The 24,306-nt window shown below is 49.4% G+C and overlaps 9 protein-coding genes across 10 annotated transcripts; 4 read left to right on the forward strand and 5 right to left on the reverse strand.

The window, feature by feature from the left end:
- The first annotated feature begins 1,508 nt into the window (after nucleotides 1-1,508).
- PV06_10137 (uncharacterized protein) lies at nucleotides 1,509-3,587 on the forward strand. Its single transcript, XM_016411652.1, has 2 exons — nucleotides 1,509-2,438; nucleotides 2,504-3,587. The coding sequence occupies exons 1-2, from the start codon at nucleotides 1,664-1,666 to the stop codon at nucleotides 3,409-3,411; spliced, it is 1,683 nt and encodes a 560-aa protein (XP_016258406.1). The 5' UTR covers nucleotides 1,509-1,663; the 3' UTR covers nucleotides 3,412-3,587.
- A 295-nt stretch (nucleotides 3,588-3,882) lies between these two features.
- PV06_10138 (uncharacterized protein) lies at nucleotides 3,883-6,096 on the reverse strand. The gene is made up of 3 exons (XM_016411653.1): nucleotides 5,765-6,096; nucleotides 5,567-5,715; nucleotides 3,883-5,519 (listed from the first exon to the last, which is right to left on the reverse strand). The coding sequence occupies exons 1-3, from the start codon at nucleotides 5,832-5,834 to the stop codon at nucleotides 3,990-3,992; spliced, it is 1,749 nt and encodes a 582-aa protein (XP_016258407.1). The 5' UTR covers nucleotides 5,835-6,096; the 3' UTR covers nucleotides 3,883-3,989.
- A 518-nt stretch (nucleotides 6,097-6,614) lies between these two features.
- On the forward strand, nucleotides 6,615-7,858 carry PV06_10139 (uncharacterized protein; the record flags this gene model as incomplete). The annotated part of the gene is made up of 2 exons (XM_016411654.1): nucleotides 6,615-7,051; nucleotides 7,198-7,858. 2 exons carry the CDS (start codon nucleotides 6,615-6,617, stop codon nucleotides 7,799-7,801), a joined length of 1,041 nt encoding a protein of 346 aa, XP_016258408.1. The 3' UTR covers nucleotides 7,802-7,858.
- Nucleotides 7,859-7,950: 92 nt separating this feature from the next.
- On the reverse strand, nucleotides 7,951-8,754 carry PV06_10140 (uncharacterized protein; the record flags this gene model as incomplete). The annotated part of the gene is made up of 2 exons (XM_016411655.1): nucleotides 7,951-8,617; nucleotides 8,669-8,754. The coding sequence occupies 2 exons, from the start codon at nucleotides 8,752-8,754 to the stop codon at nucleotides 7,951-7,953; spliced, it is 753 nt and encodes a 250-aa protein (XP_016258409.1).
- Nucleotides 8,755-9,881: 1,127 nt separating this feature from the next.
- On the forward strand, nucleotides 9,882-10,682 carry PV06_10141 (uncharacterized protein; the record flags this gene model as incomplete). Its single annotated transcript, XM_016411656.1, has 2 exons — nucleotides 9,882-9,964; nucleotides 10,040-10,682. 2 exons carry the CDS (start codon nucleotides 9,882-9,884, stop codon nucleotides 10,680-10,682), a joined length of 726 nt encoding a protein of 241 aa, XP_016258410.1.
- On the reverse strand, nucleotides 10,661-12,149 carry PV06_10142. 2 transcript variants are annotated; one of them, XM_016411658.1, is made up of 3 exons: nucleotides 11,541-12,149; nucleotides 11,293-11,483; nucleotides 10,661-11,232 (listed from the first exon to the last, which is right to left on the reverse strand). In XM_016411658.1, exons 1-3 carry the CDS (start codon nucleotides 11,903-11,905, stop codon nucleotides 10,871-10,873), a joined length of 918 nt encoding a protein of 305 aa, XP_016258412.1. In that variant the 5' UTR covers nucleotides 11,906-12,149; the 3' UTR covers nucleotides 10,661-10,870. The 2 variants fall into 2 exon arrangements, with proteins under 2 accessions (XP_016258412.1, XP_016258411.1); XM_016411657.1 differs by having other exon boundaries at nucleotides 10,661-11,483.
- Nucleotides 12,150-12,377: 228 nt separating this feature from the next.
- On the forward strand, nucleotides 12,378-13,727 carry PV06_10143 (uncharacterized protein). The gene is made up of 3 exons (XM_016411659.1): nucleotides 12,378-12,714; nucleotides 12,778-12,910; nucleotides 12,961-13,727. Exons 2-3 carry the CDS (start codon nucleotides 12,825-12,827, stop codon nucleotides 13,631-13,633), a joined length of 759 nt encoding a protein of 252 aa, XP_016258413.1. The 5' UTR covers nucleotides 12,378-12,714; nucleotides 12,778-12,824; the 3' UTR covers nucleotides 13,634-13,727.
- PV06_10144 (uncharacterized protein) lies at nucleotides 13,716-14,824 on the reverse strand. Its single transcript, XM_016411660.1, has 3 exons — nucleotides 14,224-14,824; nucleotides 14,103-14,177; nucleotides 13,716-14,049 (listed from the first exon to the last, which is right to left on the reverse strand). The coding sequence occupies exons 1-3, from the start codon at nucleotides 14,798-14,800 to the stop codon at nucleotides 13,718-13,720; spliced, it is 984 nt and encodes a 327-aa protein (XP_016258414.1). The 5' UTR covers nucleotides 14,801-14,824; the 3' UTR covers nucleotides 13,716-13,717.
- A 7,153-nt stretch (nucleotides 14,825-21,977) lies between these two features.
- Nucleotides 21,978-24,061, reverse strand: PV06_10145 (uncharacterized protein; the record flags this gene model as incomplete). Its single annotated transcript, XM_016411661.1, has 3 exons — nucleotides 21,978-23,407; nucleotides 23,456-23,725; nucleotides 23,779-24,061. The coding sequence occupies 3 exons, from the start codon at nucleotides 24,059-24,061 to the stop codon at nucleotides 21,978-21,980; spliced, it is 1,983 nt and encodes a 660-aa protein (XP_016258415.1).
- Between the last annotated feature and the right edge of the window lie 245 nt (nucleotides 24,062-24,306).

The following is a 24,306-nucleotide window of genomic DNA, read 5'->3' on the forward strand; positions in this document are numbered from 1 at the left end:
TGCACTGTGTGCCTTGATCTGGGCTGATCTGTGATGGGAAGGATCTCGGTGAGTTCCCTTGGGCCGGTGGAGACGACGACATGCACTGTATGCCTTGATCTGGGCTGATCTGTGACGAGAAGGACCGATTTCTGCCAACCGTGGCAGTGGCAGATGACAATCTGCATGACAAATGGCAGCATCGAAGCTCCTGCTGAGCATCCTATGGACCGAATACGAAACGCTGGCGTTGGGAGAATGGGTCACAAGCAGGCGGGATGACGTGGAAGATTACGAAGAGCCAGATCATACGACCTCGGAAGGAGCTCAATCCGCAGTCGTTGCATATTGGAAGGATGGATCTGGTGATTGAAGGCTATTCCGAGGATCCTTTGGCTCATTGCGCTGCTGCGGCAGGATCGCAAGCGCTGCTAGAATTGGCACGGCATAACCTACGCCGCGGGGTCTTGATTCTGCAAAGGGAAGGTCGTTCGGGCTCAGCTACGCGGAGAAGCCGAGGGACGCTGGGGATTGCATGATGAATGAGTCCTGGGAGGAGCCTGGAGGGGCTGAGATTTCATGCGCAGGATCAGGTTGATTTCAGGACAGCATACGGCAGTTGCGAGCGGCAAACTGATGTGTGGACGAGACCAGTCCAATTCTGACAGGCAGGCGATCACAGATTACCACTTAAGCTGCTCAATTCCCCTCGCTGGATATTCCACATGCTCAAACTGGTTTCCTCCTCTGCCCACTTCGTTTCGTGATGGCTACCCTTCAGACTACGCAATTTGTTCAATTTGCATTTCCCCTATCAAACCCGCCATTCTGCAATAGCAATACTCTCTGGTCTTCTGAACCCAGCCGTTCAATCCCTTCATTCAACGCCAGCGGCAGCCAGAAAACATACAGACCTACGGCCGCTTTTTCCCATTCTGGATATCAAATTGAGGCAGAGAGAAATACGACAGCGAGAGCTGAAGGTACGTGAACAAGCTACACCGAAAGTGAATTCGTTCTGTGCGCTCCTGCTGACAATGCCGATCAATCAGACGACGATCAATCAAACGACGATCTTCCATCTCTCGAGGAGCAGTCTCGGGCAACTCTGCGCCCAAAGATCTCAACTGAGGCCTCGAACGCCGGATCCACCCTTCAGCGTCTGGAACAGCCAGCTCTTCACTGGGCTGAACTGCAAGTCAACCGAATACAATCAGGGTCAGGTGAACGTCAGGGTGGTAGTCAAGGCAGGTGCACCGGCTGTCTTTCATGCTCAGAAGCGGTCTGCTAATTATATGCAGATGAACCAGTGCTTCTCGATGACGACCCGGATGAGGCCAAAGGCGCTTCTGGTGATGTCGATGTCGGTACTAGGCGTATTGAACAGGACGCGAGGCTGTATGACACCTTCGTAACTTCAGAACCTGCCTTAGCACCGACAGAGTCCGTGGATGCATCCGGTCCGTGGCCAGCTCCGGGACTTGGGCCTTGTGAGCAGCACGGCGCGTCTTCTGCTCCCGCACAAGCCCAACCCCAAACCCTCCCCCAATCCTCTAAGCTACTGCAAGGTCGTGCCAACCAGCAAGGTGTCGACGGTATTCCTTGGAGCACGTCAGTGGAGTCTGCGCTTCACTTCCTCCCCAGGCTTTCCGACAGTGGCGATGATGGATGGACTGAGGAGAACATGGCTGAACTGGAGAAAGAACTGGGGTTGGCTTTGGAAGAGCAGCAAGTGAAGTCATCATCGACCGGCGCACCTACTTCTCCAAGTCCTCGCTTGGTCGAGGCACCACAGGACGAGACCCGGAGTCGAGAAATCAGCGAAACCACCGGTAGCAGATCAGAAGAGCTGCAAGATGCTTGTCGACGTGGTACCCCAGCTCAGGACCTTGAGAAGTGGGAGCAGCAGGAGACTGAGGTGGTAGTAGAAGGGGGAGCCGTAGCGATGCAGCAGCAGGAAGAGCTTGCAGCACAGAAGAAAGAGCTCGGGCACTCAGCTGTGGGTGATCAGCAGGACTTGGTCAAGGTTGTTGGGGACGACACTGAAGACAAGGAAGCCACCGAGGCTCTGCCAGCCGCGCAACCCAAGATCCCCGAGATCGACGAGCACCGTTTTCGACTACGTGGGGTACGAGCTCGGCAGCTTGCTGGACGCCAGACAAAAACAACCCAGTACCGAGTTGTTTGGGGCGAACATCCAAACAGGTCGGATTCTTGGTTGAACGAAGACGACGTACAGATATCGATGCCATGGCCGACTTGCGAACTATCCTCTCAAAACTTGGCTCTACGGACAGATATGGACATTTTCCGAGTTCACGGCATGCGCTCTAGCCTGCACAAAGGCAGAAAATTATTCGAGTACCTGGTCGATGCGTTCGATCTCGATAACCGCGCCTGGATCACTGAAGATCAATTGAGAATCTCACTCAGCCCTATGTTAGTCGCTCAGCTTAAAGGTAACTGAATGCCCTGTTTTGGAAATCTTGACGAACAGGTTGCTAATGGAATACATCTCGAACAGCGTCTTCTCCCCATCCCTTGAGCCAAGTACAGCGTGAGGTTCTTCTCAGCCATTCAGCAACTCCGATCAGAGACGAGCACTGCCATACGTCACGAGCTTCTCGAAGCTCCTCTGCCACAGCTGACCCGGCGCTGGAGCCTGCGACGCGGAAGCGACGGCACCAAGACGCGCATACAGAGATCAGCAGCGACACCCACCATTCCGCGAACACCGATAGTAATCACAACGCCTGCGATACAAGCGACGAGGACCCACGACCCGCAAAGAGACGAAAGCCACGCTCAGTGCGTGCCGTGACTCCAACCACCTCCCGAGGGCACACCCCAGAGCTCCACGTCGGACAGCCTGGCCCCCTTGTGGCGTTGTCGACCGCCACACCTGAGATTGACGACGCGCAGCCTCAGGTCGATCACGAATGTCTGTCGACCTTCGTCGATAATAACCACCAACATGCCTCGCGAACTTCTCGAAGCCCGTCTGTGGCATCAGAGGCAGTACCAGTTGCTGAGTATCGGGAATGGCCCTTCCAAGGCTTCCTCAAACGCACCAGGATCGGGGATGATGTGACGTATAATCTTGAGTTCAAACTACCATCGATCTCGGAACACCTTCACTTACCGATTGATTCCAAAGCATTGGATATCTGTTCTAGCAAGGAGGCGCCGGCAAAGGCTTCGACCCATCACGACGCTGCTGCACATTCCAAGATACACCAAGCACCATTGAAGCCAAAGAAGAGCAAGGTTTCATGGATAGAAGACGATATAAAGCTGGTCCAGATGTGGAACGAAGGCCGTTCGTGGGAATACATCTTTGCTGCCCTCCCTAACCGGAGTGAAGGGTCCATCCGGGTGCGCTGTTCGACAAAATTCAAAAAGCGACCTCGTATAGGGGCCGGTCGTTCTTGAAACGGAGGAGGATCCACTGCTTCATTCACGTTGGGGCTCTTGTTTTGGAGAAGGTCGAACCGTCAAACAGCGGCGATGACGATTCAAGTGATGGAGGTTCTTGCAAGGCCGAGCGGGCCCGTTCGAGCACGAACAAGCAGGAGCCGATGGTCAGACCTGGACGAGCAGTGCTTGCTGGCATACAAGAAAGAACATAGTCTGACCCAGGGTCGAATAGCCTTCCCCGGGACATAGACAGCAAGCAGCTCGACCCCTTTGCGAGCCGAGAAACTAACTGAGCGTCTTCAACTGATGATGAGAACTGAAGCTGTATACATCAGATGGGAGAACGGGGCGGGGGAAGAGATGGGAGGGAGGGAAAGAAGGAGAGGTGGAGGTTCCTCATCTACTTGCTACTCCCAACAACGTCTTAGATCAATCAACTACGAGGTTAACCATACAAATCAGTCATTTTCATAGAATTTTATCGTACAGATTTCCCCAAAACTTAACAGTAAACAAATGCTCCTAGTCCTAGCCTCGCCTATACATTTACTTCCTCTCCCAAACAGCCGATCACTTTGAAAGCATTCCCATCTTCAAACAGCGTCTTGAGACTGGTGTAATTCTACAGGTCGACCCCTTTTCTTTGGCTTTTTAAATGCTTTCCCGTCGATCCTCTGAGACAGTGAAGTATCAGGGGTAACGTCTCGCGAATCAACACGACTTGATTGACTGTCAGCTTCGCCCAGAGACGTAGCATCATGACTTGTTTGATCAGAGAGATGATGGCTTTCTAACCCCTGTGAAAGTCCAGATTCCCCTGGCTCGGATTGCTGTGAGACCTCAAAATCCAGATCGGGCGGCAAGTCATCGATAACTGAACAGATTCTTTTCAAGTGAGTCGGCATCCATTTGTCGTAAATATTCTTGGTGAATTTGTATGCCGTCCATTTCTCTTTGCCGTCCAGTTCCGTGAAGTCGAATTTACGGATAGGATGGCGGTAGAAGGTGGTCTTGTTTCCATCGATCACAGGATAATGGCCGTAGATTCTGACCGTTTCGTGATCATGTGAAATTGAGAAGGCGAGTATCTCCCGGTGAAGCTCCTTTTCGCGTTTCACAAGTCTGAAGAGTTCAACAATACCCCTCACCGCCATCGTCATGCTGTGAGAATTCTGTCGGTCTGCGATATCAAGTGCCGCGGCGCCGCACTTTACTTCGCAGGTTAGGAATGGGAAGTACATGTAGTACGTGGCCATGAAGAAAGAAGTATCTGTGAGCTCGCCTACGAAAGGTTCAAGCCTTTTGAGCTGATCTTCCGTGAACACCTCTCTCCTGAACCCTACAGAGTAGTCGGGTTGCGGACGGGTCTTAGTCACTGGGATGGAATTGTTCCAGCCTTCGTTAGTACTCTCGATCAAGCACCGAAGGTTGGTGGCGCCGTATGTTGCCAGTGTTTCTGCAGAAGGAATAATCAGGAGCGAGATATCCCGGATGACCCTCGTCTCATTTCTGTCTTGTATATTCCGACAAGTTGATTTGAACAGGTCGTCGCGAAATAACGAGTCAGTAGGAACTGGTTGCTCGGCGCTGAGGAGGGTTTGATAATCGACCTTGCTTTTGTCTGTGATCCCTAAATCGGACTCGTCCATGAAGCTGCCTTTGGTTGCGAGTAAAGTCTTATAACGTGGATCTTTGTATGGGGAACTTTTGATTTCCCTTTGCTTTTGATCGCTAGGTGTCGTAGAACCAGAGCTGGCTTCCGATTGTTTACCACGAATGGAGGATGACGACTTCTTCCTTGCAAGTACTTGATTCATGTTGTTTTCTGGCTCCCAATACTTCTCAAACCAGCTGTCGTTTTCGAAATCCTTCCTAGTCTGCTCGTCTTGGTCGAAGTATTCCTTGGGCCACCTTTCCTTCTGAATCCAATGCGCGATTGGATTAATCTTATTATCGACGACACCGTCCGCCGCTAGCTTGTCAGGTGTATGCCCAAAAGCCGGGTGTGCAACAGATGTACGCGGTCGCTTGGATGGAGCGCGAATGGGTGGTTCTTCGGGTTCTCGCGCTCGTTTTCGTTTTCGATCTTTATCTTGCAGAGGGGTCGATTGATTCTGTGGAAACTTGACTTGAGTTAGCTTTATAGCATAGCAGGAGGAGAGTGGCATGCCTTTTCGCCTGGAGTGTTGCTAGTCGGGGAGGGAAATGGGTGCTTGAGTTCGGTGTTCGTGTCCTTGGATACAGTCCGTTCCTGGAGGCGTGCGCTTTTACGAGAAGAAAGTTGTGGTCGTTCTTTCTTGATACCTTGTGGCCGCGCTTCTATCAACAGTCAGTCAAAGTAAACGACCAGTGTGAATGGCTTACTTACTTTCGTCTTTTGGCACCGAGCGCTGCCGCCCAACTTTTCGAATGTTTCGGTTTGCTTGACGCGGGGCCATATCGACTGGAAGGAGGAGGGGTAACAAGTGGGTTTATATTGCCGCTGGGGTTGATGGATGGAGGTGGAAGGAAGAGTCAGAGATAGAGCGCCAGACGAGGGGTGGGTGGTGGTGAAATGCGCTAGTGTTTGGGATGAAATATGGCAGCGGCATCCATTACTATTTTTGTCATTTCGCGAACGCAGTATCCCTTCCTCGGAACCACTCACATCTGAGACTGGCTCATCTAAGAAAACGTAGAAGTCGAGCTGGTTTGGGTCAGTTCTGGTGCTGGAATGCCGACTTTGGAGACACTGCGCAGCGGCTGCTCTGGTGACATCAGTTGGCGCTAGGCTGAATGAAGATTAGTTGGTATCCAGCGTGTTCTTGTTAACCGTTGCTGCTGCCTACAGGTTTGCGGCCTGATCCGAGGGAAGGCGTCAATCTCGGCACCGATTGCGGAATACATCTTTACTTTCGCTCGCTCGAGTCTATGCCTACCTCTTCGGTGACCTCAATCTGCGACCACCTCCTCGGTGATCAACTCTGAACAGTCCTCGGCACAGGCCTCGATTTTCGCTACCTCCTTAGTGACCTCGATCTGCGACCCTTTTTGGATGCTTGCAGTATATTGGCTATTCATATAGAAGTGTCATAAGCATTGATTGGGATGTAGGTAAATCTCGGGCAGAAAGATTATCCGATCCGAGACTCTACTGATCGAGCTGTACGCCAGGGTTCCAACTATTCCATTCTATCATTTCAGCAAAACATTGTGCGATTCGAGGCTCCTTTGCTGCTATGTCTGCCTATCCAGAATATTCCTTGGATGTTGCAATTGCAGAATTCTTCTCAGAGACGTCTGCAACTCGTGAAGCATGCGACACTAAGGCCAAAGACCTTGTTGGGGGGGAAGTTGTCCCTGTGACCGTGCAGGGCAACTGCAGCTACTCGGTCTATGCTGGACCTGAATGCGAATTCGTTGTCCAGTTCCGTCTCAAGTCTTTGATGCTTAAATCAGAGATTGTGGCTCTGGCGCGAGAAATATATGGCTCCCTGGCCCCGAACGCTTCATTCCACGGACAGTTGGGAGAAGATGGCAAAGAACCCCTTTTCGTCTATGTTATGAATCGGATACAGGGTATCAGCTATCTGGACTTTGTTCTTGCAAATGGCTTCCCCAAAAATTCGGACCGGAACTTCGTTTGGCGAAAAACGCTCATGAGAGACGTTGCACAGTATGGTTCACCTTCCGTCTTCCTTTACCACTCCAAGAGATCTGGCGTTTGGCCACTTTAGTGAATATGACTACCATGGCATCTGAACCACATCAAAAGGTCGCCATGGAGGTATATTTCTTAACGGAAGTGCTAATTGATTACAGTTTCTTTGCCCTCTCATGGAAAGCCCCTCGAGAGGTTGATTCAGACTACCGCGAGAAACTACGCCGGACATATACCAAGGAACTGCAGCTGCTACTCCACTCTCTACCGCCTCGCTTTCATCACACCATACAGAAATGCCTTGATTCAATGGAGGCAATTCTCTCTCTGCCAATGGTTCTTCTCCATCACGATTTTGGCTCCTGTAATATTCTGGTCGATGAGACGTCTTGCCACCTGAATGGTGTTATAGACTGGGCAGAAGCTGAAATCCGCCCTTTTGGCCAGAACCTTCATTCTCTGCAAGCTCTTACGGGTGCACTTCATCTCAAGAACGGGTGGCGGCAATACGAAGATTACGGGGCTCTGCAGGACACCTTTTGGAGCACATTTCGAGACGAAGTTGGAGACTTATCTGTGGAGACGATAAGGAACATTAAGACAGCAAGGATCATGGGTTTACTGCTATCTTCTGGCTTCACTAACCGGCTTGCAAATAAGCCGGAGCCCACGCCTATCCGTGACGATGAGACTGGACGGTACAATATGCTATCTCTAGACGGTTTTCTTGTCAATCCGAGTACGAGGTTCGATGACCTCAATTGAGTGAGAATATTTGGGAAATGGAGGAGTCAAAGGCATGGAGAGGAACACAAATAGGAGGTGTTTGAGATCAGTAATTGCTAGCATAAACTAAACCTAACATCATCTTTGGTGGCGCATCTGTCTCTTCGCGGGGCGGAATTACTAAGATATCAAAGAATTTCCACATTGATGAGAGCCTTCTTAAGGTCGTCGACATCACTTAGTTTAGGTAGAGGTTTCCCAGCATTGAAAACCTTGTGGTTGCCCGAAGTCATTTTAGCGTGCTCCTCGTTTGCCTGACATACACGCGGCTGCCCATCCCTGGCTTCAAACCTCCAACCGGTAATTCGGGTCGGTGAGCAGCCGCGTACGACTGCTGCATCCAACATGACAGTCCCTTGGTCGAGGATGAGCTCCCACATGGTTTGGTCCACGCCATCAATAAGAACCTGGAGGCCGAGGAGATTCGTAAGGTCGTTTGTGGTGAGGTAATCGATGAAGTCAGCGAAGAACTCCTTTCCAACACTTGACAGGTCAGGCATGGGTCCGTCCTGGTACTCGTATGCGATGAAGCCATCACTCGTGAGAACGAAAATATGTCCATGGACAATGCTGAGGTCGACGGCGTCGATTTCCGTCACCTTGGTCCAACGGCCACAAGGATTTTCGAAGTTGCTGCCCAGCATGACAGTATTCTCTGGTGTCTTGAAGTGGCTATGAATCAAATGGACACCAAGAGTCTTGTGAGCGTTATGGCGGACGAAGAGCGCTGCAAGCTTTTGCATATGTTCCTCTGAGACGGGTGGCTGTTCCGCATCGTCGAGTAGCCCATTATAGCTAGCAATTGTTAGTAATATGCTAGACTTCAAGTCGAGACTTCACGCTCACGCATCGCGACTTTTCTGTAAGTCTTTGATCTCCAAGGCGCTGTCGAGACCCGGAATGCGTGAAGGAGTAGCAACAAGGGTTGCCATGTCGTCAAGGCCGCAAGTCAAGGAGGTTTGATCTGGTGCTTGAAATGATCGAGGGTTGCGTTATTTTTTCCCATACACAGTGTGGTCAAATTCCAGAGAGGAGAGCGGATGGAGGATGGAGGATAGAAGGATAATTAGAGGATGGTAGAGGCTTGATATGGGGAGTTGGAGGGGCAGATAAGGTACGTCTTCCTTGGCCCGAGAGAAACCATTGCTTCTGTGATTGGACTGAGAGTGCATTTCGGGACAATGCATTGAAGTGAAATGAACCACCTGGCCCCCACATTGCGCTCCCTGCGGAAGGCACCCGTGAACATCACAAGGATCTTAGGTCAGGCTTGTCTGTGAATGCCATGGGGTCGACCGAACATGGGCTTCGAGTGACTCACTGTCCAGTCATGCATCACTACCAAACTCACTGGTCAATCAGCCGGACATTCGCACCCTACCCGCTATGAATTGGGAATGGTATGGGATGCATTTTCGCGCGCAGGGGATCGCTACCACCGGGGCATCAAGAGGGGATTGGACTGAGAGTGTAGGGATGTATTGAGTCAGGCCCCGGCCCCACTAAACTCTGCGGCTCGACCCTTCCCCGCTCTTTGCAGAAGGCATCCGTGAACCTTGGATGCTTGCTTGCAGCATATCAGCCATTCAAGTAGTAGGCGCTGAGATGTCTACAGGGGTGGCGCTGGTGGACGAGCTGTTTGTTCTAGCTGCCTAATATTATGTGCATGTGCATGCCACCAAACTCAGATGCCACACTTTTCTACTATCGGAGCACTCACTGGTCAATCAGGTAGCGTTCCACGATGCACTGTGTGCGATTAGGCAGGCTGTCTAGTGAGTCACCCGCTACATTTCGGTGGGTAAAGGTTGGCTGCCATTGAACTTACTCGTACATGGAGAGCTGGCTATGAATACAGAATCTGATTAGGTGAGGCTCCTACAAGATAATGACCTGAGTGGGGTCAAATGGTTTTGATCACACCTCGGATTCTGCCTTAGAGTCTTGCCTCTCCAGAGGGATACTTCAGGTATAGATATCCTCATCCTCTTCTGCAATCGATATCGTTTGCGTATCTACTGCCCCTATCCAAGAAGCACTCGTATCATTTGGAATAACCATGGTTTTGATCACATCCCCCAACCAAATTCCGGGCTTCCACTGCCAGCCAACTCTTGCTGATCTCCAAAATTCGACTGCCGCGTGAGTCTCACTTCAGTACTTCAAAATGACTTAACGATAGTTCATGGCTAAATGAAATTCAGGTATAATTGACAGCGAGGAGCTACGATCGGAGATATCTACCACGCACTTGCAAAACCTTGCCGAGATTTTTGTCAAGTACAACGTCCACGAGAGGCTTGGAGTCCACCTCATCCATGGCCACGCCAAGGTTGCAGCTGGCAACGTGATGCTGGGCCATTCCTTCACAGAACCTTCGGGTCGCTGGGCGAAACCAATCCGGATGGAAGAGGTTAATCTTGCAGACGTACACGGACATATCTTCAAGCTCGTCGACGGAGGCCGCTTTGTAGCTTACGAATACGTCGAGGGAAAAGCAAGTGATCTGTCTGATATCAGTACCGATTTCTTCAAGGACTTGGTTGAATATCTGCAATCACATCAGTTGGAAGCCACCGTTGGACTCCAAATTCTTGGCCAGTCTGTTAGGAACATGGCCGAATTCGACTTCGGAGACTGCGGAACGGTCATGCTGAACGAGCAAGATATCTCTCATGCAACACCTTTCAGGACAACAGGGTGGGTCTTCACTCGCAAAGAGGGATTTGTATCTTTCAAGGGCAACGAGACGCACATGGAAACGGTAAAGGGGCCTCACAAAGTCTTGATCGACGCAAAACTCGCACCAAACGTTACTGCTCTTAAAGCCATTCTGAAGCGCTATGAGGTTATTAACTAGGTAAGTTGTGTCGTGCATTTCGGGGAATCCAATAGTAACATAGTGTTACAGGGAATCTCTTGGATGATTATGTAGGGTTGGAACCTGTCAGATGAAAGTAGCTCAAGGGTCTCTAGCAACTGCCCTTTACCGTTTCCTCCATTAGCTAGAACTCCCCTACAATAGAAGAACAAACAGCTTGACCTCAATTAATCTGTCCCTTCCGACCCATGTGACTCCTCAGCCAACTTTAACTCATCTTTGAGAAACACATCGAGGTAGGTAGTATCCTTCACAGGGCTCACCGTCCCATTTTCCCAGCGGAAACCATATCGGAGTAGAACCCCAAGGGTTCTAACTTCATTAACAGCATGGCGACATTCATCCGGGATTGTGCATTCGATTTCTCTCAACAAAGTCTTCCAAAATAGCGCTCGTGATCGGGAAGGATTACATCCAAAGTGTGAATAGGAAGGATCGCTTCCAAAGTATGACCAGCCATTAGGGCCGCTGCAACCAAGCACACTCTCTAGTCCCCATAGAGCCATGCCGAATGGTTCGATAGTAGCATCTGCCCAGTCAACCACACCAGTGATATGGCCGTTATCAGGATCAACGAGGATATTCATACCCGAGAGATCTTGGTGAGTCAAAACCCAAGGCACCAGATCTATTATCAGACCCATATTTTTCTGTGTGTTTTCGAGGATTCTCGTGAATCGAGGAGGTAGGGAGGTGGACAACTGCTTGAGTTTAGTGGTGTAGAGATGGAGTTTGTCTTTGGCTGGAGATTGGGGGTTTTTCCATGACGCTGCATAGAACCTGTAGTACTGTATCAGCTAGCAGCACAAATTGATTTGATAATGTACGAAGACCTACTTAGCGAAGTCTGTGACTGTGATATCTAGCTTAGCTGTAGTGATCGTGCTAGCTGTGAACAAATACCCAACACCCGCAATGAATTCCATGACCCAGACAGATACCGAAGAGTTGGGCATCAAGCCGTGATATGTAGTAGCTGGAGCAAGATGGCCGTGGACTTGTTTAGCAAGCTTGGTCGTTGAACTGTCGAGGGGCGATGCTTTCGATCGAAATTGAATGATAAGCCCCGAGTTTGACCGCAGTGTATAGCTATGAAAGCCTTGCCAGGGCATTGGTGTCACGGAGCCCTTCACCAGGTTCTGGGCGTACGTATCACAGTCGTCTTGGGTGACCTCATTCTGCGTCTCAAATAGATCTGACATTGGTTTGGCGGAGGGGGCTGGCAGATGAAGAGGTCCACAGGTTCTGAGCAGTCATGAAGAGGAAGGTGGCAGAAGCTGGTAAATGCATTTCGTACCATTCCTAATTCATGCTAAGCCGCACAGCCACAGCGCACATGGCCACAGTTTAGCCACCTCTTGAGATCGGGGGTTGCATCCAGCCTCGAGAATTATGGCATCCAGAATTTGCGAAACATCTATGTGCCTGAAACGGTCGGCGAAATTTTTACTGGAAAGGTGCTCAGGAGCATTCAATTTTGGCGGAATTTTGCGCATCTTTTCAGCCTGAAGGCGTTGGAGCCCAAATGCGCCGGGTCTACCCGGCCACTATCGGCTTGCTGAGCGAATCACATGGAATTGTGCCCCACCACTTGAAAGTCCCGCAAACCACAATTTCTTCCTGCACGTGAATAACCTCATCAACCTCTCGAATTGCAAGCAAGAGATCAGACACCCAAGGTTGTTTTTGAGCGACATCGATGACTTAGTTTTCTGCCGGACCGGCTCCGCCCAGCCGCCAATAGATTTCATCCCACCTACGCTGAGGGGCAGCCGTTGCGCACTATTTTCTGTCTTGCATCTGTATTTCGCCCAGCGATATATATCACCAGATTCATTTCTCCCTCGCACCGCACGCCTTTACCGTACCTCCTTCTACCTATCGCACTTAACATATTCTATCAGAGGCGCAGGAAGTGCCTCTGGCATTGTAGGCTCGACTTCGCCTTCGGCCTTTGCGCAAATAGTCAACCTCATTCTCCCAATCTCGCCACGGCACAACCACAGCCAAGGTAAATACTAGGACAAGCCTCCATCCATCCTACAGCTTACCACACTGCTTATATACTATATAGGCGATTAATCCGTCGCACATTCACCCACTCGGCCCGCTTTACGAACAATGGCATATAGAGGAGCAAAACCATTCGATGTTCCCGGCCTTAACAAGGCTTTGAAGGTCCAGGACTTGGAGGAAAGCCGTGATATGTAAGTAACGGGGGCTCTGAAATTAGTTGACTTTTAACTAATTTTCATAGTTACAACATGCTCCCAGACGATTCACAACAACCGGAAATCCTCGAGTCACACATACACAATCTTGCTGCACTCTTCGTTCGGAATCGCGCTGATGGAATCCTCGGTATCCATTTAGCTCATGGCCACTTCGCCGCCCCTGATAACACCACCCTGCTAGGTGTTAACTACGATAAGCCATACTGTCGCTGGGCCAGACCTACGGTGATCCGGACTGTGGACCTCAGCAACGTGCATGGACATATATTTGTTCTCACAGACCACGGTTTCCATCCATACGAGTATCAAACAGGCCCTCTACCCGATTTGTTCGAAGTTGACAGCGCCTTCCTCCCGGAACTCGCCGAATATCTGATCACAAATAACCTATCAAAGCTTGTCGGACTTCAGGTCATCGATCCAAATCCCACACGCATGTTAGAGCTCATTCTCCCTCAAGGAACTGTCATGCTAGATGTCTCGGTTCTAAATGGTTGTGTCCCTACTAGGCAGACTGGCTGGAAGTTCGAAAGTGAGGATGGCGAGCCACGCGTATGTCAGGCAAATGAGACGCATGGCCAGCATGCCAACGGTCATGACATTTATAACAAAGGCAACCCTCATCCAAAGCTGGAAACGTTTGAGGATGTCAAGAATGCACTTGTGGAAGTTGGAATTCTCGATCAGATAGCTTAGCCTACTTATTGTATTGAAAATTGAAAGGAAGTTCACCTGTGGAGTCGAATAGTTAAATGAGATTATATTAATCATATGGATTGTTCATACAGACACATCGATGTTTCCATTGTTGGTTGGTTGTACCTCCTTGTTGCTCGTGCAATCGATCATTGGAAACGGTCTGCTTCGTTTGCCTAACTCTTCGCCCAAGACTTCTGACATCCAAATTGTGATGAATGCTCTCCTCTTCTTCTCAAGGAATGATATATTCTCATTAATGGCGCCGTGTACCTTCTTCCGAATTGTTAGCCATACTTCCCCAAGATGTTCGTCATCGTCGAGATCTAGAGCCTCTCGCGCGTGATGTCTATCGACGATGAAGGCATCTCCGTCATATTCATTCGTGTTTGTGTTTGTCTTTTTCTCTGTCGGCGCTTTTGCAATCAGCTGTCTGCCATTTGTAATGGGGTGCAACGATCGAACCCACCTTGAGCCGCTTCGTTCGGTGATGCTATTGCATCGTATTTTCGTTTGCGTATCGATAGTCGTCGGGCAGTGTGTGCTAGTCTAATCAGCCTCAGTCTGCTTTAAGAAACCACAATGTATACATTGCATGAATTTGTCGAATGACTCATCGTCCTCGGGATCTTCGAGCTTGGAATCGATAGCTTTGTCCACATCGGGGCGATATAAAAGGTACGAAAGATTGCGATGACAGATGAATTCTTCTGCACGTTTTTGGAGGATCTCAAACTCTGCGTCACCCAACTTGACGATTTCTTCGGTCGTATAAGATAACCCACAGAGCTTTAAAGCATCGCAATCCAATTTGCGTAGTTTCTGATGTCTGCCTTCTTTGTCTCCTTTGTCTCCTTTGTCTTTTTTGCCTTCTTTGCCTTCTTTGCCTCGTTCAAGGAGCTCTTGACGACTGTTCTTTCGAAAGGCGAAGCGAACCAAATGCTTCACTTTCGTAGCTTGCTGCTTTGGAAGAGCTTTATCGCTTGGTACTCGTCGTAGCAAGTTTGCAGTAGCTTGCAATGATTTCTGGACTTCGAGTTGCGCTTTCAATAATGAGAGTCTCTCGAGCACCTTGTCGACAACATCATCTGGACCATCAATATTCCAGATTTCTTCCCCAATCTTGCAAAGGTCACGCTCAATCCTCGCTAGCAAGTCTGCAGACATTGTCGTGTGGAGGTCACCGAGCCAGTAGGTCAAACTTGAGGTGAGCAAATGTCGAGGTCACTAAGGAGGTGGGCGAGAATCAAGGCCAGTGACGAGGCTGAATCTGAGTTGAGTGAGCGAGAGTAAAGATTGCCTAGGAGGTGAACGAGAATCGAGACGAGGCAGGTTCAGAGTGGAGTGAGCGTGAGGACTAGTAAAGATTGGTCGCAGATCGAGGTCGAGATCACCGAAGACGTGGTGTAGACTCAGGTGAGCAAAAGTAAAGATCGAGATCACCGAAGATGACCTCAGTGAGCGAAAGTTAAGATCCACCGACGAGGTGGCCGCAGATTGAGATCACCGAAGAAGTGGGGTAGACTCAGGCGAGCGAAAGTAAAGATTACCGAGGAGGTGGCGCAGATCGAGATCACCAAGATCACTGACGAGGTGACCGCAGGTCGAGGTCACCGCAGAGGTTAGCGAGAGCGAGCTGACATTTTTGTCGCATGCTGCCCAACCAATTCCAGCAAGGCGCCGAGTATCGGGAGGGATTGGCCGCTCCGTCCATGCAGGAACCTATGGCTTTCGCAAGAATAGAACGTCAACCGGTCCTTGCATTATTTCGCAAACCACGTACTTCATTTTCTTAGGCTGCTCTTTAGTTCGAGCAGAAGGGATGGCGGTAAGTTTCCGAAGACTTGGGACTCTAATCACTAGTCCTATCCGGGGCCGCTTCCGCTCAGCCCCATATCAAAACCACCACACTTCAAGCTCCTCTAGAGCATGCATGTCTTTTCACTTTGGCATCAATGGCCAGATTAGGAGGTCGCATATATCTTTCCTGCAACGTAGTGCACATCGGCTTCTTGTTCAACCGTATCTTATTCGATCGACGAATCCTACATACAGGCCATGTCTCTGCAGCATTTCCTTAACTCAATGGGGAGCTCTCAAGGATCGGGGGACCATACGGAGAGGTTCCATTCTTGGAGAATTGCAAAATCGATACGCCATAAACTCTTCCTCCAACAATATCCACGGTACGAACGCTATCAGTACTCCACGTCAATGTCTTGCTTCCCCCGCATTGCTCCATGATGAGAATCGACGAGGCCAGCTTGATCGTTCAAGGAGCTAACACATCATGCTGCAACCGTAGGCCGTCGATTCATCCAGAGGCCAACAGAATCAGCTTCCTTAATCGACCGTCCCGCGTTGGCCGCGCAAGAATGGACCTCCATTGCAGACAATGATACGAAAACCAATGAATATATAAGGGCAGAGATCCCCTCTGAAGTTTTGATCATCACATTCGGTGTTGCCCAACATCTAGCTCTTTAAGCATCTTTCCGAACTTTCTCAATCTGTATATATCTTGTCTCGTACATAAAGCTATTTATATTCTGCCTGAAAACATCCTACCACCATCACACCAGAACAAGACAATGGCAGGATACATTGAGCGTGGTTCCCTGCCAATCCAACCCATCTCGGACGCTCAAGCCTCGATCCTAGACTTCTTGTTCCCAGGCTTCACCCGCATGTCTACCGCTGTCCAAGGGTATCTCACCATCGACTTGAACGTCTATGTTCCTCTGCTGTGTTTCTTGGGGTTGCTTGCCTTCGGTTGCGGACGTATTTGCAAGTACTTGTGGGGATTGCTTGAGACTTATTGCAGTAAGAACCCCCTCTATTTGAATGAGACCCCACCTTCTGACAATTAATAGCTTCAATTGTTCATCTTCGATATCGCGAGGATGCATATGATATGTTCATGTTGTGGACATCTTCTCAGAGCTTCGCCAAGAACGCTCGCTCCTCCCTCGTCACTACCGACTTGGCCTCTTCATTGAACCGCTCGAGAAATGATCCTTCAAATGGCGGAGATGCGAACAAAAAGACTCTGTATTACACGCCCTGGAATGGACGCTTTTTCATGCGGTACAAGGGCCGTCTGCTTGTGTTCCGGCGTCAATATCAAGCTGGAGATTTCAGCAGCCGAGAAGAGGTCTCCATTTCCTGCTTTGGCAGATCTCCGCAAATTCTTAAGGAACTGCTCTCTGAGTGCCGCACCGAGTATGCAAAGCTTGTTCAGGGTAAAACCTGTCTCTATGAGCACCAAGATGGGAAGTGGATAAGGTCTGCAGTGTCTAAAATAAGACGCACCTCGACCGTTATTCTTGATGAGGGTAGGAAAAGAGAACTTCTGCAAGATATCAAGGAGTTCCTTCACCCAGCATCCCAACAATGGTATACCGATCGTGACATTCCCTACCGACGGGGTTACTTGTTATACGGACCTCCTGGAACTGGGAAATCGAGTTTGAGCTCGTCTATCGCTGGTCATTTTCGTTTGAATATCTACGTTCTGAACCTTTCTGCCATCAACGAAGCCAGCCTGAAGAGCCTATTCGACAAGCTTCCAAGTCGCTGCGTTATTCTTTTGGAAGACATTGACGCCGTCAGTTCGAATCGAGACGCTGAAGTCGAGGACTCTCGCCAGATCGCGACTGGTTCTCCCTCCCGAATGAGCAAATCTGTCGGTGGAAAGGTGTCTTTATCCTCTCTCTTGAACGTCATCGATGGTGTAGGGTCACAAGAAGGCCGAATCCTGATCATGACTACCAATCACATCACGCGCCTCGATGAAGCACTCATACGACCTGGCCGTGTGGACAAGAAGGTCGAGCTCGGGCTCGCTGACAATAAAATGACGGCTGACCTCTTCTGTCTCGTCTTCAAGCCCGTAGAAGGCGACGTCGCTCTTCCAGAGGACGCTCAATCAGGAGAGAATAGAAAAGTCCATGAAGCTGCAGTGAGTCAGAGGGAAGAGGTAGAGAGAGTCGAGCGGTTGGCAAAAGGGTTTGCTGTCAAGGTGCCGGAGCTGAAATTCAGCCCAGCTAAAATTTTCTCGTTTCTTCTGGAACACAGGAAATCACCGGAGGAAGCCATTGACAATGTGGAGCAACTCATCTCGAAGCCCATCGGAGCAAAGTCGAAGCCACCGAGGATATCCGAGGACGCTAAGCCTGAAGATGCTCAGTTAGTATGAATCTAACGAAGTGTAAACAAAACTTTGCTAACGATCCATTTAGGTGGGATGAGGAATCTTCAACGACGAAAGTCTCAACCGAGAGGGTTCAAACCTCCTTGCCCTTTGCACCACCGAGCAGCCCGAATCTATCACTCTCCAAGTGCTTCAATACCTCGAGCGACGCCCAAGAGTTGGTCAAAGCCGTCATGGACATGGAGATAGCCTCTGGTCGTGCCCCGAACTGCACCTGCTCTCATACACCCCCCGAGGATGCTTCAGAGGCGACCCCAACCGAGCCCTGTTCGCCAGCTCCAGGTCGTGCGTTTCCGGCAAACCAGCCATTAGCACAGGTCGTGACTACTGAGCACGTCCAACAGTTCTTAGACATTCTCAAGTCTCTCGGTACTCAACAGGGGTCTCCACCAAAATCGCCAGACTCAGCCAAGGCAGCCGAAGGTGCGAAAACTGATGCTCGAGAACAGCCTGAGACAACTCCAGCTTCCAAGCTAGAATTCAAGACGGTGAATGAAGTGTATGTCTCCAATGGAGCAATCAAACTCTGACTGACAATCCATTTAGGTGGGATGAGGAAGAGTCTGAATACAAGATTCAGGAACCTTCAGCAGCAAAAGTGAATACGCTAGATGACTACGTGTTTGTTATGCGCACGCGGATTGGTAAGTAGGGATTACCTTTGAAGATGCTTCTATACTGACAAGCTTTTAGATAGGGAAACGAAAGACCCCACCTTCTATGTCGATATCAAATCGGAAGACCTCCGAGATGTTTTGAGGGAGGTGTTGAAGGACGTCCATGGGATAAGTCTATTGGAAGAAAAGCCTAGGGTGAGTCCGATCTCGAACTCGAGGGGATGGACGGCCACTAATCGGGTATAGGTCGAGCAACATCTCCTATACCACTACCTTCCCGAACTTGAATTGCATCAAAGTACCCTTCATGCGGACGCAACGCCCAGAAAGCACCTCGATTTGTTAATCTACCATATGAAGAAGATCTATGCTCCCACGACCGAGCGTCTCCTCTCGCTCCTACAGCATGGTAAGATCACGTGGGATCTACTTTGGGCCCTCTTCAAGCCAAATACCCCGGTTTACACCACTTGTTTCGGTACCAAAAAACCGCGATGTGTCACATATGGTTCTTTTGAAGAGAAGATTAACAGGGCGAAAAAGAAGTATTTCAGCATGGACTGCCAATTTTTCGACTTTGATGGTAAAACATTTGGCAAGGCCTCTATCGAGCTGGTCATTCCAAAATTCCGGGGGACGAAGCGGATTAACTCCCTGCCAGCTTTCCCTCTCAAGTACCATCTAGACGAGAAACAGGTCAAGTCTGACCTCGTTGAATGTGGTCGAAAGTTTGTCCGCCTGATCGGTACTCACCACTGTCACTGTCAGGGTGAAGCATTTCTGATGCACAGGGGAGAACCGGCAAGGTTTTCCGTCGACAGTCGGGTTATGATCGATGCCGATTTTTTCTGGAAAATGAATCCAAATTACTCCCGGCCACGTACCGACCTAGCTGGGACGAGGCCAGGGAATAGCCTATCGGTGGTGTACGTAGGCGGGCCGCCGCCGCCCCCCCCAGGAAGGCCACCGCGCGACCACGTCAAAAGCGATGATGTTGAACTGGATGATCTAACGGAGGACGATTTCCTTGTTTGCTGTCCGACGGTGCTCGGTTTTAGCTTTGGCGACAAGCTGTGGGGTATGTCTTTTTGCTCTTATGTTGCAATATATATCCGACTAATTTATAATACGCAGCGGAGTTCGCTATTGCCGATATCGAAGACATCAAATGGTCGCCCTCGCCTTATGCTTGTCTGTCGATACCTGATGAGCAAAGAGATGTCATTATGGCTCTCGTCGAGGCTCGCCTTGACCCTAGCGTAGTGTTTGACGACTTTGTCGTAGGAAAGGGGAAGGGTCTCAATATACTTTTACAGTAGGGCTTTATACCGTTTCTTTTCACGTAACAGACTAACATATAAAAGTGGCCCACCAGGAGTCGGGAAAACCTTCACAGCAGAAGCAGTATCTGAGCACCTGAAAAGGCCCCTTTATTCAGTAGGTTTTTCTGTCTTGTACCCTGCGAAGCATAAGTCTGATCGACCAGATCTCTATTGGGGAATTACTTCGCGATACAACAGAACTCGAAGACCGACTCTCTCGAATCTTCAAGACCGCCAGCCATTGGAACGCAATTCTTCTTTTGGACGAAGCGGATGTCTTTCTTGAGAGGCGCGCGCTCAATGATTTGACTCGCAACGGCCTTGTCTCTGTGTTCCTCCGCAAATTGGAATACTACGAGGGAATACTGTTCCTGACCACAAACCGGATAGCGCAGTTCGATGAAGCGATTCTGAGCCGAATCCATCTCCTGCTGAGATATGAAGCCTTGACTCAAGTCGCGAGGAGGCAAGTCTGGAGGAACTTCCTTTCTCAGACAACCACTTCTTCCGGAGGTGTAGACGTCACAGAAAAGGAGCTGGAAGAATTAGCCATCTCCCAGTTGAACGGCCGGCAGGTAAGCTACCTTACCAAAACCCTAGCCTTCGTCTCACTAATATCCCTTTCAGATAAAGAATATCATGTGCGTAGCTCAGGCTTTTGCGAGAAAGGAGAGGAGCAAGATAGGACTTCCACACGCAAGGAAGGCTCTGAAGGCGAATGAGAAGTTTTTCCGGGAGTTTTATGGGAAAGATTATACGGATGCTAATTACGGTTAGCCGTGTTCTGATGGGAAGGGTGTTGTAGAGTTTGAAAATGGGCTCGGAAAGTCCGCCAGATTGCAAATATGGGTCATTTCGTTCCACTGGGTCTCTATCGCTTTCAGGTAATAGTTTATATGAAGGAATCAGAGTATGTACTGAATCTAACGACGTATTTCTTACCTTTATTCCCTATATTATGGTCTTGGTCTTGGTCATCTCCTGCAAGCTCGCGCCTCGTGGTTTGACCCATGCTTAAAAGTACGCGTACTGAGCGTATAGATAAGCACTAGTCTCTATCTAACTTTCTATCGCACGCCTTCGAGCACAAACAACAAAAACACAATCTCAGACTACCATGACCGACCGCAATACGTCAGTCACCGTTCTAGTAGGGGTTGATAAGCATCCCTTCCATCTTGAAGAGCAACAGCTTTGCGCATGCTCGCCGTTCTTTCGCGCCATGCTCACGGACGGCTTTAAGGAGACTCACGAACGGGTTGTGCTACTCCCAGAGGTGGACGTCGAGACCTTTCAGGTTTTGGACGGATGGATATCTAATCTTAAGCTATCCGAGCTCAAAGATTGGGAGTGGTGCTTCGATTATGGGTCGCCGGGATTCGAAGACCTGGATTGGCCACTGCTCTGCAAGTTCTTCTTTCTCACGGACTATCTTCAAGCGTCGTGGGCTCAAAAACCACTTCTTCAAGCTCTGGTCTCCAAACGGGACAAGAGTCGAGTCGTACCACTTTCACTTATACCAGTTATATACGAAAATACCCTGCCCGGTTCACCTCTGCGACGATTATGGATCGCTTGGGTGATACGATACACGACACCGGAGATTTTTGAAGGCGATGACTGGGTTTTTCCCGAGGAGTTTCTACGTGAATTGGCCGCGGCCCAAGTTCGACATACAAAGAAGCTTGCTATGGAGCTGGAGCAAGCTCGGGGGATGGCAGGTTCAGCTATGATGAGATGATGCTTTCTGAGGAGGGTTTCAAAGACACCGAGAACTAAGTGCGCACAACCAATACGCAAACGGATATTAGACATCCTCCAAATCAACAATCACCTCCCCTAATCAAGCGACGGTATATCCAGTTGTTCAGGCTATGGGCGACGTCATTACTTCATCCTGTGGGGACTAGTGTTGCTTGGGTAAAGTCGAGGTCGAGGTCAAAGGCATGAAAATATGGGATGAGAGCATATGCATACAGAATCAGAAACAGTTAAGAGTGCTATTGGTGCTAAGTCTAAAATGCTCCACAATACCGCATAAATCCAAAATGACAGACTCGAAACAAATGCAGAAGGAAAGGCAAATTCAATAAAAGATGGATAGCAAGCAAGTCCTTAGGGCCATGTATCAAGTGAGGAAAGCTCCCAGACCTAAAAGCAGAACTAATCAAAAGAAAAGAAAAGAACAACGGCTAAATGCTGAGCGCGTCTTGAATAGTTTTAAACGCAGCCATCAGCTTCGTCAGCTCTGCAGGATCTGCACCTAGCTTCAAATTATGCTTCTTCTCATACCAAGCAGTAACAGAAAGAAAGCTGGTTGGATCAAATCCGTCTTGCGCTTCTACCTTTGCGGGCTGCGCTTCGACCTTGACTGCCGGTTGCGCTTCGGCCTTGATTGCTCGCGAGACTGACGCTCCAACAAATGGGAAGGTCCTGTCTTCAGTCGAAGGTGCGTTGGCCTTTTTCCCATAGACGCGAGCGCGCTTATCCTCTACTCGATCTCGGCTCTCTGGTTCTTCCCTAATGCCGTGGGCTGCATAGAACTGGGCCCTTTCATTCTTTTCTCGTTCCATGCATTTCCGAAGCAAGTTGTCTGCGGCCCGTTTACTTTCTACCCAATCTTGAAGGTCTGTACGCCATGTCCAGATAGGATTTCCTTCTTTCCGCTCGCACAAGGCGTAGATTGCAGGTTCTTTCAAAGGCTCCGGTCCACAAGATTCGGCTGCGGTACAGAGGATCTTGACAAACTCATCTTTCTCAGACCTTCCGCCAACCTCCATCGCATGAGCGCAGCTCAGATACGCGTCAACTGTATTCTTGGTAAAGTCTTTACGGGGAAGGACCTTAACATGAGGGCAGGCTTGCGGTCCAATCGCGACGAAGAGTTGCCCGCTGTATACCTGGCCTTTTTTATCACCCTTTCTGAAATACTTGAACTTATGTCCCATGATCATCTCTCCGTCTTCAGTAAAGCCCGGTTTTCCTGCATTCAGTTTGTTTAATTCGTAAGGGTCCGTACCAATTTCGCCTCTACCTGTGCCGTTGTCTGTAATACCACCAACTGCAACACCGGCAGGAGCAGTGCCTGTAGGAGCAGTACCCGTAGGAGCAGTACCTGTAGGAGCAGTGCCATCACCTCCAGATGGCGGGGGCTTTGGTGCTTCCGGCAGTGGCTTCAATATCCAAGTACTGGGATAAGAACTGGCATCAACCAACTCAGCCAGTTCCTGCACTCTGCTTTGAAACTGTTCTTTCGCTCTTGAATTAGTCGGATCTTTTTCAAACTTTGCAGCTTGGAAATGGGCGTTGACCACAATCTCCTCAATTCTCTTTATGTCGATGAAGTCGACTATGTCCTCTTTGTCGGGATGGCTCTGTTGCCAGCTTGCTATAGCCTTGTTTGCCTCTAGAATTTCCATATGGAGCTTATCGTCATCATCACCGCTCAAGATCTTTTCCATAGTGGGTGTAACGCGTGTATAGACTTCTTGGATAAAGGATGTGGCCTCTTCATCTTCCATATCCTCGTCTTCTTTCTCATCCTGGATCAATTTTAGCTCGTGATTTGTTGCTTCTATCCAGCCTCTGGTAATTCCCGATGCCTCAACTGCAGCCTGTAGTTCTGGAACTTTCAGTCAGCGAACGGCCAGTTGCAGAGATCTCGACTTACTTTGCCAAGCCTCCTTATCCTGAGCAACCTGTGGAGCCTTTGCCACATAGATCTGCTTAATCTCCTCGAGCTGATCAACGCCAGGAATATTCTTTATACCAAGGATTTGCTCGATCTCCTCTAGGGACATCGCTTTTTCATATTGTGCTCCTCCAGGCAGCGTTGAAGTATGGCTGGGATTTGTCTGATTAGGGATCAGTTTGAGCTGTTTGTTTGTTTCATCTATCCACTCTTTGCTAATCCCCGTTGCCACGCATGCTGTTATCAGTGCTAACATGTGGATTAAACAAAGCAGTCTACGTTAATTAAGGAGGTTTACTCACCTGACCAATCGCTTTCATTCTTAGCAGCTATTGGGGCCTTTTCCAGGTAGATCTTCTTGATCTCCTCCACCTGATTAAGACGACGGTCAACTTTGATACCGAGGACCTTTTCAAGCTCTGAAACTTCTATACTCTGACGCAGTTGATCGGCAGCGATCCGCTCGGCCTCCGGACCAGGGGTAGGCTCTGGGGTTGCGAGGCCATTGGATTGAATGGTCCCTCCACCCTTGCCCATCTGATTGGCCGCGGTGGTATTGGTCCTGTTGGGCGCGATGTCTGCCATAGTCACGTTTTGAGACTAGTGTCTTGGTAGTAAGGTTGAGATGATGATGTTCAGAAGTCAATCTTGCTTTGCTGGTTCTTTTATCTAAGAAGAATTGTGGAAAGATTAAGAGTCTTATATCTCTATCTCGACTCTCCGACTTATAGATGCAAATCCGTATACATTAGGGAGCACAGCTATTTCTAGAAAGTCTACTTTTAGAAGAAGACTACTAGATACAGGGTGCTGACCTCACATGCTAGTGT

The sequence above is a fragment of the Exophiala oligosperma genome (assembly GCF_000835515.1).
Source record: "Exophiala oligosperma strain CBS 72588 unplaced genomic scaffold supercont1.11, whole genome shotgun sequence".
Taxonomy (NCBI): Eukaryota; Fungi; Ascomycota; class Eurotiomycetes; order Chaetothyriales; family Herpotrichiellaceae; genus Exophiala; species Exophiala oligosperma.

Bases quoted from the DNA above. Each gene is read 5' to 3' on its own strand.
- PV06_10142 (XM_016411657.1), bottom strand. From the start codon at position 11,905: ATGTCAGATCTATTTGAGACGCAGAATGAGGTCACCCAAGACGACTGT. The intron at 11,484-11,540 runs GTAGGTCTTCGT...ACAGTACTACAG, and splicing joins ACAGTCACAGACTTCGCTAA to GTTCTATGCAGCGTCATGGA.
- PV06_10137 (XM_016411652.1), top strand. From the start codon at position 1,664: ATGGCTGAACTGGAGAAAGAACTGGGGTTGGCTTTGGAAGAGCAGCAA. The intron at 2,439-2,503 runs GTAACTGAATGC...CATCTCGAACAG, and splicing joins GTTAGTCGCTCAGCTTAAAG to CGTCTTCTCCCCATCCCTTG.
- PV06_10143 (XM_016411659.1), top strand. From the start codon at position 12,825: ATGGCATATAGAGGAGCAAAACCATTCGATGTTCCCGGCCTTAACAAG. The intron at 12,911-12,960 runs GTAAGTAACGGG...TAATTTTCATAG, and splicing joins TTGGAGGAAAGCCGTGATAT to TTACAACATGCTCCCAGACG.
- PV06_10138 (XM_016411653.1), bottom strand. From the start codon at position 5,834: ATGGCCCCGCGTCAAGCAAACCGAAACATTCGAAAAGTTGGGCGGCAG. The intron at 5,716-5,764 runs GTAAGTAAGCCA...GACTGTTGATAG, and splicing joins CTCGGTGCCAAAAGACGAAA to AAGCGCGGCCACAAGGTATC. The intron at 5,520-5,566 runs GCATGCCACTCT...ACTCAAGTCAAG, and splicing joins GCAACACTCCAGGCGAAAAG to TTTCCACAGAATCAATCGAC.
- PV06_10144 (XM_016411660.1), bottom strand. From the start codon at position 14,800: ATGTCTGCAGACTTGCTAGCGAGGATTGAGCGTGACCTTTGCAAGATT. The intron at 14,178-14,223 runs GTATACATTGTG...TGATTAGACTAG, and splicing joins ATTCGACAAATTCATGCAAT to CACACACTGCCCGACGACTA. The intron at 14,050-14,102 runs GTGGGTTCGATC...TGATTGCAAAAG, and splicing joins ACCGAACGAAGCGGCTCAAG to CGCCGACAGAGAAAAAGACA.